This window comes from Pogoniulus pusillus, chromosome 5 (assembly GCF_015220805.1).
Source record: "Pogoniulus pusillus isolate bPogPus1 chromosome 5, bPogPus1.pri, whole genome shotgun sequence".
Lineage (NCBI taxonomy): Eukaryota > Metazoa > Chordata > Aves > Piciformes > Lybiidae > Pogoniulus > Pogoniulus pusillus.
The window spans coordinates 10,795,887-10,810,432 of record NC_087268.1 but is presented as its reverse complement, the minus strand read 5'-3'; the positions used below and the strand labels follow the sequence as shown (position 1 = coordinate 10,810,432).

At 43.5% G+C, this 14,546-nt stretch overlaps 1 protein-coding gene across 1 annotated transcript; it reads left to right on the top strand.

Annotated features, from left to right (window-relative positions):
* Window positions 1-336: 336 nt before the first annotated feature.
* Window positions 337-13,869, top strand: NIT2 (nitrilase family member 2). The gene is made up of 10 exons (XM_064143193.1): window positions 337-409; window positions 3,017-3,135; window positions 5,950-6,070; window positions 6,191-6,279; window positions 8,467-8,560; window positions 9,460-9,534; window positions 9,941-10,019; window positions 11,052-11,150; window positions 12,160-12,215; window positions 13,154-13,869. The coding sequence occupies exons 1-10, from the start codon at window positions 382-384 to the stop codon at window positions 13,240-13,242; spliced, it is 849 nt and encodes a 282-aa protein (XP_063999263.1). The 5' UTR covers window positions 337-381; the 3' UTR covers window positions 13,243-13,869.
* The last annotated feature ends 677 nt before the right edge of the window (window positions 13,870-14,546 follow it).

Sequence of the window (14,546 nt, the reverse complement as noted above, 5' to 3'; positions counted from 1 at the left end):
CTTAGTGCCATGGTCTAGTTGACTGGCTAGGGCTGGGTGCTAGGTTGGGCTGGTCTCTTCCAACTTGGCTGATTCTGTAATCCTGTGAACCATCCCCTGCTCCGTCCTTCTCGGAACCCTCACTGTGCCCTTCCCTCAAACTCAGCAGAGCTGTGTGTGGCAGCGCTGGAAGCCGGCCCGAGGAAGCAGCCAGGCGTTTAACAGCAGCTTAGGAAGTGCCCTGAGGCAGACTGCGCGGCAGCAGCAGCAGCAGCAGCAGCCTGAGGGGCACTTCCCGCGTCCCCGCCGCCGCCGCCGGGCCCCGCGCGGGGCGGGCCGTTCCCAGCAGCCCCCGCGCCGGGGAGGCCGCTCGGGCCTGTGGGGAGGCGCCGGCGCGCGGGGATGCGAGCGTCTCGGGGAGCCATGGCCAGTGAGTGGCGCCGCGGCCGCGCCGCGCTCCCTCCTCCGCCCCGGGGCCGCCCTGCCGCCTTTCCCGCCGGGGAAAAGCCGCCATCGGGCCCAACCGGCCGCGCTAGCGCAGAGCCGGCATCCCGCCCGGCGCTGCTCCTGCCTTCCGCACTCTTCTTGGGGCTTTGGGCAGAGTTGCTGCCTCCCCCCTGTGCTGCCCGCAGCCGCTTGCCGAGCCCGTCTTAGCCCCACTGGGCTCTTGCCCTGAGAGTTGGCCGTGGGGATACAACCGGGAACGGGCCGTGGGATGGCTGCTGCCCCCTCTCGCCTTCTCCGGGATCCCCAGGAGGGACTAAAAAGGCCTCAGCCCTGGGTGCTGCCTCTGAGCGTGTGGAGGAGTGTGAAGGGGCGCAGCCTCTTCTCCCTGATGGCAAGCGACAGAACTGCAGGAGATGGCTGCGAGCTGCACCAGGGGAGGTTTAGGGTGGAGGTTAGGAACGTGTCGGAAATGCTTATTCACTGAAAGGGTTGTTAAACTTTGGAATGGTCAGCCCAGAGCAGTGATGGAGTCACCGTTCTGACACCTAGGGACATGGTTTAGCGGTGGCGTTGCAGGGCAGGGTCGAGGGTTAGACTGGATGATCTCGAAGGTGTAACCGCAGGTACGCTGTGATTCACTGCCCTCGGTACTCTCCTTTTGCCATGAGCTGGAAGGAGCTGCTTGCTATGCAGCATCTCTCGGTGCTGCTGTGATGATCTAAAGAATTGTGCTCTAAACGAACCAGACATGCTTAGCTTCTGCTGGTTTGGCTTTTCTTATAAAGGAAGCATCGTAGTGATACAAGGCACCATTTTACTCTGATACACTTTTACCCGGTTATAGTTGTTTGCTACACGCTTATTCTAAGAGCTGCTTTAAAGAAGCCTTTGAAACATCTTAGCAAGGCTGGAAGAAGAGGTATTGAGCGTCTGTTGTTTCTTTGGACCGTGAAAAACTGAGGAGAGGCTGACACAGCAGAAGGCTGCGTTGCCATTCAGCAAGACCTGGACAGGTTAGAGAGTTGGGCAAGAAGAACCCAGTGATGTTCAGCAAGGGCAGGTGTAGGGTCCCTTCCAACCCCTGCTGTTTCACGATTCTACATTTCAGTGTTTTTAAACAAAACTCTATATCCATGTATATGTGTTCTGTTGTAGCTGAGCTTTAATTTTTGCCCTGGGAGAAACTTCTAAACCTGAGATACTGCAAAAATGTGATTAATTAGTTCTTGGTGTTTTAAACATAATGGAAAGGAAGTTTGGTTTGTTTTTTTTTGTTGTTTTTTTCTAGTACATTCTCTCAGTTTTGGTTTGTTTTCTTGCTTGGTGTTTTGTTTTTGTCAAAAATGAATTTTTGCTGAAATGTAATCTTTAAGTGTCCAGTTTCTCTGAGCTAAGAGATATTCCCTAAATATGGAAACTTTTCAGACAAATTCCTAATATGATTATCTAGGTTGATCTGGAAGGTAACTGTGGTTAAATCTGTTCAAAATCTTAGTGAAGCTTTGTTTACTCAAATTGTAAGAGTCTCTCACAATTAGAGTGCCAAAGTGAGCAGTTAATTATTTCCTTGTGCTCTATAAATTAGCTCCTCAGTTACTGTAGTAGTGAAAACTACAGTAGGAGGAAGGATATACTGCCTGTCTGTTCTTAATCTCATCTTGTCTTCAACTGAATCAGTTCTTGTTTCCCTGATTACTGGGACTGTGTTGCTTTTTCTTCATCCTAGATAGGATAAAATTGGTGACTATCTGACAGAAGGATTTTCCAGATATGAGAGGTGCTTTGAAACTGGGGTACTTGATGAAGTCAGAGCATTTTAATTATTTCTGTCTTTTAAAGGAGACAGTTGTACCCAATGAGGATGTGTTTTCCTACAGCCCAAGGAACTAGAAGATTCATGGAAGGATGTCCCAAGGGGTCTGCACAAAACTTGGTTTGGTCTCTTCTGCTTGTGTACTTCAGAAGCCTGCAAATACAAATCCTGCTTCTCTGTGGTGGAGACCATGATGATAACACTTGAGCTGTCGCTTGGCTAGAACCAAATTGCAAATAAGTTATCAGGAGTGTTTTCTTAATTGTTTTTGGTTGGTTGGCTTTGGCTTTTTTGTTTTTGTATCTGTTTACCAAGGTAGGTGTGATTTGAGGGAATGTTGGTTGCTTCTGAGGTCATCTAGTCCTTCAGTTTGCTAGTGGCACTATAGGACATACAGTGTTCATCATGCAATGGGAACAACAAAAAGAGGCTCACAAAGTGTGAGTGAATCAGGTCTGGGTGACCAGTGGTATCCCTCAGTGTCACACAGCATCTAACAGAGCTTGGGCTGGGTACTGTCTGGGCTAAGTGTTCTTAGCACGTGAGGTCTGATCTTCAACCTGAGGAAAAAGGTGGCAGTGGATGGTTCCCAGTAGCAAGCCTAGGTTTGAATGTTGTCCCTGTATCAACCATAGACCCCAGATGGGTTGGAAGTGGTTTGTTTATGTATCAGTATATAAGCAAGTTTGATTTAAACACTCCTTAGTGAATTCAAATTTTGAAGAGCTTTTCCAAGGGAAATTGTGCTGGCTAATTTATTTTCTTTTCTGCCACTAGACTTTCGCCTGGCTCTCATTCAGCTCCATGTATCTCCTGTGAAATCAGATAACCTCCAACGAGCCTGTGAGCTGGTGAGAGAAGCATCAGCTAAAGGAGCAAAACTTGTGGCTCTGCCTGTGAGTAAAGATCATGGTCTGCTTAGCACCTATACCTCAAACTCTTGGAAACCTCTTTCTTCTATTACTAATGTATCATATGTTTCCATTTCTTTCTGGATGGCTTAGGTGAGGCTTTGAAATAGGGAAAAAATGAAGCAGGGTTCTGTCTAGCATCACACTTAAGAGAGGAGGAAAATGAGGGGAAAAAAGGTTGCATTTTTTGGTGAGATGAGATTCTGGTTATATTTTTGCTGGTTTCAATTGCAGGCAATTTCATTGTTAGTATGTTCTGAATTCTGTGCTAGAAATGTACTAAAAGGTGGTTTTCAGCTAAAAAATGTTGATATGAAGATAAAAGAAGTAGGTGGTGATTCTCTGCCATAATAACTCCAGATTAGATTGTGCATGAGAAACAAAATAGTTTTTGCACATTTCCCATAGGTTATTTGTGGCCAAATTATGATTAAAACCTATTTCTCTTGTGAATTCTTTACAAGTGTGAGCATAGCTACTTCAAATTGCAAATAATTTCTGGGTTACTTTTTGGACTTCATCCATAATTACTGTGCTGGACTTTCACACAGATGAGTGCTGTCAACAAGGTGACCTTCCTAGTGCTGCCTGGAACTTACTTCTTCTGTTCATGGGGGTACCTGTGTTAGTTCTGTGCTCTGCAGCAAGTAACTCAGAATTACAGTTTTCTCTGGGTGAACTTTAGGTCTGAATGTTTTACATACATGATGTATTCCCTCTTGCTGTCAAAAGTAAAGCATTAAGCAACATTCCCAGCTCCTCTGTGCTAACACATCTCTTGTGTTGGAAATGTGACCTTTGATTATTCTGGCTGGACTTCCTGCGCTGAGATTATCTATTACTTGCTACTTGCGTCATGTGTACAAACGTTGAGTTTTCCAGACAGATTACTTTTAGAGTGAAAATTGCCAAACAAGGGCAAAATGTTTAACAGCCTTTTGAGAGGTGAGTTTTGTACTGATACTAAGGCATGCACATGAAGTATTCTCTTCCTGTGTCCCCAAAATTGGTTGTTGGGGGTTGTTTGTTTGGTTTTGTTTTGTTGTTTTTTTTAAAGTCATACTGAGGAAAGGAAAGAAAATAAAACCAGAATCCATATCAGTCTAGAAGGTGATACAAAATAGTTCAGAGATCTGTCCCTGTATTCTCACCACGTAGGAGAGTGCAAGACTGTCCACCTGTGTGGACAGTCTCCAGTTTTGTTTGAGCATCAACTTAGGAACTGCAACTGCATGCTTGCACAGAACTCTTGAACCCATGGTTTTGGTACTGCTGACATTGACACTGCAAGTGGCAAGATGAAGATGGAGCCAGCTAGCATTGCTTTCATTTCCTTCAAGTTCAGGCCAACTTTCCAAAGCTTGAGAGGGTCATTTGACAGCTTCTGGAGACTTCCCTTCTTGCCTTTTCCATCTACAGATTCTGCTGGCGGTTAGCTGGCACCTGCAAGCCCAATGTCTGTGTATGGGGGGGTTCAGTTATTCCTGTTCAGAAGAACCTCTTCCAGTTGTTCACATGTATGCTTAAATTGTCAAGGCATACTTTTTTTATTGGGGTTTTTGGTTGGTTGGGTTTTTGTGGGTGAGTGAGGTATCTTGGGGGTGCGTTCTTTTGGTTTCTTTTTTTGTGGGCTGTGGGATTCTTCTTGTTGTTTTGGGGTTGTGTTGGTAGTGTATTGTTTATTTGTTTAGGTGGTTTGATTTTTTTTTTTGGGGGGGGGTGGGGGAGTCTTGTTACAACTTCCAGTGAGCAAAAGTAACAACAGAGGGAGATGCTTGTGCTGGGAATCATTTGCTGAAGAGTAGGCACTGGTGCTGTTTGATAGCTTATCTGTGGCCTTCAGCTGTTCTCCTCTAGGGGGCAAAAGTGTTGACTGATGGTGTCTTACATCCTCACAGAGCTGGCAAATATAGTGCAGAGTAAGAGTTCTGCAAATCTACTAGCCACCTACTCGAGGCATCTAAACTGCTCTGTTAGTCTTACTGTCTAGAGGTTATGTACCTAGTTCTGAGGGATAAGATATCTGTAACCAGGGTATAGGACAGAAGACACTGTTCAGTTGTGAGGAAATGATGTTTAAAAGATTGTTTCACCAAAAGAATTAAGTAATTCTGAGAAATGTTGGTTTTGTGTAAGGCCTTTAATAATGAATAAATTATGGACTGTGGACAAGCATGAAATTCTCACAGATTTGATAGTATCTGCTTAGCTTGTAAGTTGTCAAACAAGCTAGGTGGACTGTGGCTCACTGTTCTGACGAACATGCCCAATTATCTTGCCAAGTCTACACTAACAGATTTGCGACGCTTGTTACTCACAGCTTGTGTGGTGCTCCTGGCTAATAATCTGTTTCACATACAATTTACTTATTGAGCTCCTGTAGCTAAAGGCTGTATGAAAAGAAAGCTAGCAAGGGACTTCTTAGAAGGCCTTGTAGTGATAGGATAAGAGGGAATGGATGTAAGCTTGAGGAGGATAGATTTAGACTGGATTATAGAAAGAAATCCTTTACAGTGGGGGAGATTATATACTAGAACAAGTTGCCCAGTGAGGTCATGGATACCTCATCCCTGGCAGTGTTCAAGACCTGGCCTGGTTGGACAGGGCCTTGGGCAGCCTGGTCTAGTGTAGGGTGTTCCTGACCATGGAAGTGGGCTTGGAACTAGATGATCTTCAAGATCCCTACCAGCCCAAACCATTCTATGAATGTTTGAACACTGATAGGTCAAGCACATCTCTTTGCAGTAGCATTACTGGATTTTAACTTTGCTTTCTCCCCTCTTCATCCCCTAATTCTAGGAATGCTTTAATTCTCCATATGGAACCCAGTATTTTAAGGAGTATGCAGAGAAGATCCCTGGGGATTCAACCCAAAAGCTCTCTGAACTTGCAAAGGAGTGCAGCATATATCTTGTTGGAGGTCAGTAACTCATAGTAACTGTCTTATTGAGGGGGAAAAAAGGGCAATGTCTGTTAATGCCATGGCATCAAAAATCCATGTCATACAGCAGGGAAAATCTTTGTTGTGACCTTTACCTAGGATCCATTCCAGAAGAGGATGGTGGAAAACTGTATAACACATGTACTGTGTTTGGGCCTGATGGTGCTATGTTGGCAAAACATAGGAAGGTAAGATGGTAGAATCTGATTATTGAAAGGTTTGTCAGCATTATGGCAGAAGTTAGCCTGTCAGTGACATTGCATGCCATTTTAATTCAGAGCAAGAAAACACTCCTTCCAAAGGTGGTGATAAATTTGTTCTGGATAAGGATGACAAAAAACAGAAGGCATAATTGGCTTTTCCCAGATGCTGGGAAAACTGTGGTAAAAAGCAAATCCTGATTCAACTCATCTGTATGTACCTTGGTCTAAAACCAAGTGTCATTAAAGTGGGATCAGGATTTTCACAGAGGTTCCTAGTGGATTTAGTCCTTCTGTTAACCATAAATACTGTTCTTTGTGTATTATGTATAATTAGTGCAGACAAATGAAGTCCAAGGTCTGTAGTTAAGCTGTGTCTCCTGTTTGTGGCAGGTGCTTGCTCACTCTCATCTTCAAGCTGGACATGGCTTTGTGCATACTGAGAAACTACCTCCTATTCATAACTGTAGAGTACTGTTTCTGTAAATTTGGCAGTATGCACAGAGCTTTCACTCCTTTGATGAAAAATAGCATATTTCTTTGAAGAAGAGAAACAAAAATAACAAAAAGATAATGGAAGGTTACTTTGAACAAATCACAGAATGGTAGGGTTTGGAAGGGACCTCTGGAGATCATCAAGTCCAACCCTCTGCCAAAGCAGGATCACCTAAGGGAGGCAACACAGGAATGTGTCAGTGTATGTTTGGAAAGTCTCCTAAGGAGATGCCACCACCTCTCTGGGCAGCCTCATCCAGTGCTTCAGCACTCTAACAGCAAAGTGGTTTTTCTGCACGTTGAGGTGGAACTTGCTGTGAAAAGAGACTGGCCTCCTCTTCTTGACACTCTTCCTTCAGATATTTGTAAACACTGGTCAGATCTCCTCTCAGTTTTCTCCTCTCTAGGCTAAAGAGCCCGAGGTGTCTCAGCCTTTCTTCATAAATGTTCCAATCCTTTCATCATCCTCATAGCCTTCCCTAGGACTCTCTTTAGTGGTTCCCTGTTCTCTTGAACTGGGGAGCCCAGATCTGGAGACAGTATTCCAGATGAAGTCTCACCAGGGCAGAGTAGAGGGGCAGGCAAACCTTCATTGACCTGCTGCACACACTCTTCTTAATGCACCTCAGGATACCGTTGGCCTTCTTGGCCACAAGGACGCAGTGCTGTCCCATGGATAACTACTGTCCATCAGGACTCCAAAGTCTACTGTTTTCTAACAGGTCAACCTTTAATCTGTGCTGGCTCACAAATGAGGTGGTGCAGCCATTAGTTTATTAACTGATTCTACATTTAGCTAGATGATTAGGTCACCTTCTGGAGTACTGTGTTGCCTTTCACCACACCAATGTGCATGCCTGGTAGTTATTTGTAGCATGAATACAAGTTTGTATTCTGTAAATATGAAGGAATAAGAATATAAACCTGTTGAAGGGATAATAATACATATCATATAATATAACCATCTACATTAGGTCAGAAACAGAGTCTTCCATTGCAGATGAGAGATGAACACTGTGCAAGAGCTAAGAGGCATCTACACAGCTGAAGGCGGGGAACTTTATGACTTAGCAGAGGTATTTTCTGTGAGAAGTTTTGCAGGAGTGGGACTCAAATCTTACAGAGGAAAACACTGCCTGCTTTCAAATAATTTAAAATCATCCTGACAGATTCAAGACATTTTATTTATATTTATCCTTTCCTTTCCAAAATTACTCCTTAGATGAAGTTAGCTAGCGATTTTGAAGGGATTAACTTCCCATGAAGTAGATGTAGAGTGATGTTACACATTATTACCTCTTTTTTTTTAGCAATTTTTAACTACTGTTTTATCACTACGTGGGAGAAGGACAGGGCATTCTTTTTGGTAAGCAATATAAATCATGGACTGGTTTAGGTTGGAAGGGACCTCTACTCCAGTGTTTGATACATGCATCACTTGAGTCACAGGGATTATGTGTGTTGTTTACACCTATTTTTTTTCCCCAAAAATAACTTCAGATATATATCATTGTAAAGAAGAAATCTGCTTTAAATCATCTTTAGGAGACCTCAGAATCTTAAGCTATGTTTAGTTTAGATCCTGACAAAAATAACTATAGAAAACACATGCTTAGTAGAAGCTCAAACACCAAGCAGAGAATTTGTTATTAATTGTCTTTAATCATACTATAATTACAGGTTCATTTGTTTGACATTGATATTCCTGGGAAGATACAGTTCAAAGAGTCTGAAACACTGAGTCCAGGGAATAGTTTTTCCATGTTTGATACTTGTGAGTATAAGACAAGCCCTCAGGAGCTCTACCACAGTACACTACAGTCATTCTGGAATTCTCTTCCTCCCCAACAGTGGATTTTGGGACCACGATTTGACAACCATGGCAAATATGGTTTAAGTTTGTTCTGAGTGCCCGTGTCAGTTCTGAAAAGTTAAAGGCAATGTGACTGTAAAAAGACAGAGTAAAAGGGGTTGAAGCATGTCATGGTACTTCTCTTGACAAATAGTGGTTCTTACAATTTGTTAAAGAGAAGTTAGTGCCATTTAAATATTTTTTAATAGCAGTTAAATCTTACAAAACATGGCTTGGGAAAGAATATATGTAGCAAACAGCCACACTAACATAGTTTGATTTGAGCATGGTATAATCATGGAGACAACTAACTGTAAATCCCATGCCAACGTTCTTGAATCAATCACATCAGATAAAAAGACAAGACACCCACTCTGCACCCCAGTGTCCAAAATTTGTCCTGTTTACTAAGCTCTCCAAAAAAGTCTTGTCTGTCATGGTCACTTTCTCATCCTGCTGTAAGAATATCCATGACTGTAGTTTCTCCAGTCCATGAAGAGCAGTGAATGCTTCCTTTTCTTGAAAAGAAAGTAATTTAGAAAATTACAGCTGAATCTGAGAGAAATACTTAACACAAAAACCTGCTATGACATGGTTTTGTGGAAATGGCTGCTTTAAAAGGCTTTCACCACGAAGCATGAATTCTTATCCCACTTCAATAGCCAATGCTTGTTACAGATAAGGACAGTCATTTAAATATAGCTCCTCTTGATATTGTGAGGCATGAAATAACAGCTGGCAGGGTATATACAGGGAGTTCTGTGATTGCTTTTGTGCACTTGTGATAGTGATGTGACTTGTCTCTTGTGTTTTGAGAACAGCATTCTGTAAAGTGGGCCTGGGCATCTGCTATGATATCAGATTTGCTGAGATGGCTCAAATCTACGGACAGAAAGGTGAGGCTTCGTCACCTGATGGAGCATAGTCAGCCCCAAGGCCAGAACTCTGTAAGGTGCTTCAGGGTGGTACATACTGGGCAATCTGTGTGAAGAGCCATTCTCCTTCTCACCCAGTAACATGAACTGCATCTTGTGGCTAAGGCTTCTATTTAAATGAATGTCTGTTCTTGAGTATAGTAGCAAGCATTTCCTGAGACACATTTGTGATGGAGATGGGTATATATCCTGTACTGCCAGGATACCATGGGCTTTGCTGATCACCTGTGTCTAGTGTGGACAGATGCTGCTCAGTTCCTTTTGGGGTAGAGGTTGGGAAATACTTCAGAGAAAACTCACCTTGAGTCTCTATATGAAGGGCCACTCTGGGGTAAAGCATCTTGCATTTAATTGTCTTTGAACAAAGGTTGCCAGCTGCTGATATATCCAGGGGCTTTTAACCTGACCACAGGACCAGCTCACTGGGAACTGCTGCAAAGGGGACGGTAAGAACAAATTAATAGCTTACTCTCTTGCAGCTATTGCAGCTGCACCATTCCTCAAGTCTTGCATGCAACACCAAAATGCTGTCAAGCAGGAAGTGCTTATCCTTCACTCCTGCTAGCCTCTCTATAGTTATTCCCTTTCAAGGACCTCCTCCTCCTCTGCTCTGCCCCGTTAAGACCTCATCCAGAATATTGCACTCAGTTTTGGGCTCCTCAGTTCAGGAGGGATGGGGATCTACTCAGAAGAGTCCAACAGAGGGCTACAAAGGTGGTTAAGGGGCTGAAGCACTGCCTGATGAGGAGAAGCTGAGGGACCTGGGGCTTTTTGGTTTGCTGAAGACTTAGAGGGACTCTAATCAATGTTTATAAATATATGAGGGCTGGAGGTCTAGAGGGAAGGGACAAACTTCTCAGTTGCACATTGAGATAGGAGAAGGGGTAATGGGTATAAACTACAGGACAGGAAGTTCCACCTTAATATAAGGAAGAACTTACTCACTTTAAGAGTCATGGAGCACTGGAACAGGCTGCCCAGAGAGGCTGTGAAATCTCCTTCTGTGGAGACTTGCAAGACCTGTCTGGATGTGTTCCTCTGTGCCCTGGACTAGATTTTATAGTCCTGCTCTGGCAAGGAGGTTGGACTCGATCTATGGCAGTTACTTCCAACCCTTCACAAAGAAACAAACTTGTAGACAGAAGACCTAATAAACACTGGAGAACTACTCTAATTACAGGTAGAAATAGAGCTGAGATTCCTGAATGCAGCATTATTTATTTGGTCAGCTTCAGTCAGCTTTGCTCCATACTGCATGAACATACTCACTAACTGGAGCAGGTGCCAGAGACTTCTCTTTCCAGGTTCTGCTCTCTCTGACTGACCTTCATATCATTTGCAATTTTGATAGAGTCCTCAGGAGGATGTGTAGCTCAACTGTCAGAGTGAATTCTTTGTCTTCTGCTTAATTGGTGGTATTAAAAAACCCTCTCACTTTTCTTTTTCCCCCCTCTTCCCTCATCTTTCTGTGAGCACAGAGCTGTTGATAACCAAGTCTACGTAGCTGCTGTATCTCCTGCTAGAGATGAAAAAGCATCCTATGTTGCCTGGGGACACAGCACTGTAGTAAATCCATGGTAAGTTCTGAAAGTCAAAACAAAACACAGCGAGAAACAGCCACCTGATTTTCTTGGTTAAAAATACATTTTACTTGAAGTCACATTTCAGTCTTGCATTTCCACCTACTCTTAAAAATGTCTTAAGTCCTTGGTAAAAAAAGCACCTGAGATGCAAGCTCTACATTCTCAGAATCACTCTTTAAAAAAGTCTGACTGAAACCCAAGAAATAAACTACAACTATTTGAACACTGTATACTTTCTTGAAGGAAAGAAGCTCCTTAATATTATTATTTAGCAGTAGTTAAGCTCCTGACCTTTTCAGCTTCTGCCTGAAGTTCAGTCCATTATACACTATGCATTATAGCAATTTCTGTGCAGGACTGAACTATCTTAAACCGCTTACACCAAAGAATGTAAGTAAGAACAAGAAGTTTCCAGGAGATAAAAGACATATTCTGACTTAAGCAGAAGTCACTCAGGTGCACAGGAGGTAAAAGTGACCAAATCTTAATGTAGTTATTTGTCTTTCAAATAAATCCAGACAGTTCTCATCTGTATGACTGCACAGTAAGAACAGCTTGTTCTATGTCTTGAGCTTTTAACTTGATGTGATGAAAGCAGTGATAGAGCATGTAGTAGGAGACATGATGAATAACCTTGAGTAGTATACTCCTGGTGAAAGGCATCTGAAAGGAGAGTCTTTGCCATGTATGGTTGTCCCTGGTGAAGCTGTTTCTTTTCCTTTGAGGTATGGTGCCTACTCTGTATGGCTCTCAGTGTTGCTCTTACCATAACTTCTGATTTTACCTAAGTATGCATATTTAACCTATAAAATGTGCCACATGAAGCCTGGAAGCCATTGCTATCATGCCAGAGTTATGAATGATGATACTGTTTTTAGGACAGCCTTGTCTTTACAGCTGTAGTTATCAAGGGTAGGAGCTCAGTTATGTACAAACAGCAGCAGCTGGACTGATGCCTTGAGCCCTGTGTTAATGCTGTGAACAAATGTGCTTGATTTTTCAGGGGTGAAGTCATAGCCAAAGCTGGGGCTGAGGAAACAGTTGTATACACAGATATAGGTAAGAGAGCCTTTGGGTTTTTTCTTTCCTGAGCCCATGAGACTAAGGAGAGGCATCTTTTTAAAACTAAAGCAAGAACAAGCAGCCCTTGACTAGAGTTTTCCAGTTTCCTTACTTATGAAAAAGCTGCCACCAGACGAAAGAGCAGCACTGAGGCTTCCTTGAGCTCTGATTACCCAGTTCATAAAATCACAGAATTGTCAGGGCTGGAAGGGACCCCACTGATCATCTAATTTCAGTTCCCCTGCCATGGGCAGGGACACCTCACACTAGATCAGGTTGTCCACATTCAGCCTGGCCTTAAAAACTTCCAGGGGTGGGGCTTTCACCACTTCCCTGTTCCAGTGTTTCACTACCCTTATGGTGAAGAACTTGTTAACATCCAATTCGAATCTGGCCCCTTGTTTTGCTCCATTCCCCCTAGTCCTATCACTAGCTAACATCCTAAAAACTCCCTCACTAGCTTTCTTGTAGGCCCCCTTCAAATACAGGAAGGCCACAATAAGGTCTCCTCAGAGCCTTCTCTTCTCCAGACTGAACAGCTCCAACTCTCTTCCTGTCTCCATAAGAGAGGTGCTCCAGCCCTTTGGTCATTCTCGTGACCCTTCTCTGGACATGTTCCAGCACATCTAGACCTTTTTTGTAATAGAGGGTCCAGAACTGGATGCAGTACACCAGGTGAGGTCTTACCAGATTGAAGTAGAGGGGGAGAATCCCCTCCCTCGACCTGCTGGCCACACTTCTTTTGATGCAGCCCAGGATAAAGCTAGCTCTCTGGGCTGCAAGTGCACACTGATGTCTCTTGTTGAGCTTCAGTTGCAATGCCCTGCAGATCCACTCTCCATAGAAGCTGCTCTTTTCCCTGCCTTACCTCAGAGCAAATCAGGAGCCTTCCTTTTTGACTGCTGTCCTAATAGCTCTTTCTTCCTCGCCTGCAGATCTGAAGAAACTCACAGAAATACGTCAACAAATTCCAATTTTAAGCCAGAAGCGCTGTGATCTCTATGGTGTGGAGATGAAAAAGTAAAGGATCGCTCAGCAGAGAAGCCTCAGTTGGCACAATGGCTGCTGCTTTTATCTTGGGAAGGATTCCCACATGAGTTGCTCCAAAATCTTCTACTAGAAGTGCCACTTACTTGAAAGAAAATCAAACACCACAGAATCTGGTGGTGCAATTCTCAAATCGATTCAAATACAACTTCTACGTCTCCTCTCATAGTGGTTTACAGCTAGGATAAAGACGGAGGTCAAATAATTTCAATGCAATACTGCTTAACATTGATTTTTATGCATCACTACATTTTAGTTACCTTTTGGGGGCGTGTTTATAGAACACAGAATCTGTCTGGGAATCCTCTGAGGCTAGCTTTGCTATTATGAATTTTTCAATGAATGATCAGATAATCTAGAAGCATGATTCTGCCACCTCTGTCCTTAGGTGCATCTGCCTCAACAAAACTCTTTGAATGCCCTACTTCTAACTTGGAAAGCTTCAAATTTAACATGCTGAGCAAAACAGACCAAGTTCTGCTCTGTACCACTTGGGAACGATGCAAGAAGATGCTAAACAGAATCACCATTGTAGAAGAATCTCTAACAGTATTTGCTTGATGTTTCCTGCCTGGAATGTATGGATTAAATTCTCCTGATTGCAGTTCTTGGTTCTTGCTGAAGTAATAGTGGTTGCTGTTTGGTAAAACAACTCGCATGTCACCACTCTTGGTCTGAACAGGCTTTAATTCTGCTGCATGGCTAACTTCATTTGGAAAGGTTGAGAGGAGTCACAAAATGGTAGTAATTGGAAGGGACCTCTGGAGATCATCGCATCCAGCGTCTCTGCTGAAAGCAGGATTATCTAGGACAGGTCACATAGGATCACATCCAGACAGGTTTTGAGTATTTCAGAGAAGGAGTCTCCACAGTCTCTCTGAGCAGCCTGTTCAGTGCTCCACCACCCTCAAAGTTTTCCCTTGTGTTCAGATGTAGCTTCATGGTCCCAGTGAGTGCCCTTTGCTCTTGATATTAACCCTTTAAATATTTATAAGCATTGGTAAGTTCCTCTCTCAGCCTTCTCCAGGTTAAACAGCCCCAGATCTCTCAGCCTTTCCTCCTTGGACACATTAACATTACAGTCCCTTTAGCATCTTCATAGCCCTCCACAGTGTTTCCCTGACCCTCTCAAACCAGGGAGCCCAGAGCTGGAGCCAATACTCCAGGTAAGGTCTCACTAAGGCAGACTGGAGAGAGAAAAGAACCTTCCTCAATTTGCTGGACACATTCTTAATGCAGCCCAAGATACCATGGTTAATATGTTGTCCACCAGCACTCCCT

What these genes read in the sequence shown, in the direction of transcription:
- NIT2 (XM_064143193.1), top strand. Translation starts at nt 382, where the DNA reads ATGCGAGCGTCTCGGGGAGCCATGGCCA. An exon ending in CAGCATATATCTTGTTGGAG is followed by an intron (nt 6,071 to 6,190) that starts GTCAGTAACTCA and finishes ACCTTTACCTAG; the next exon opens with GATCCATTCCAGAAGAGGAT. An exon ending in AGTTGTATACACAGATATAG is followed by an intron (nt 12,216 to 13,153) that starts GTAAGAGAGCCT and finishes CCTCGCCTGCAG; the next exon opens with ATCTGAAGAAACTCACAGAA.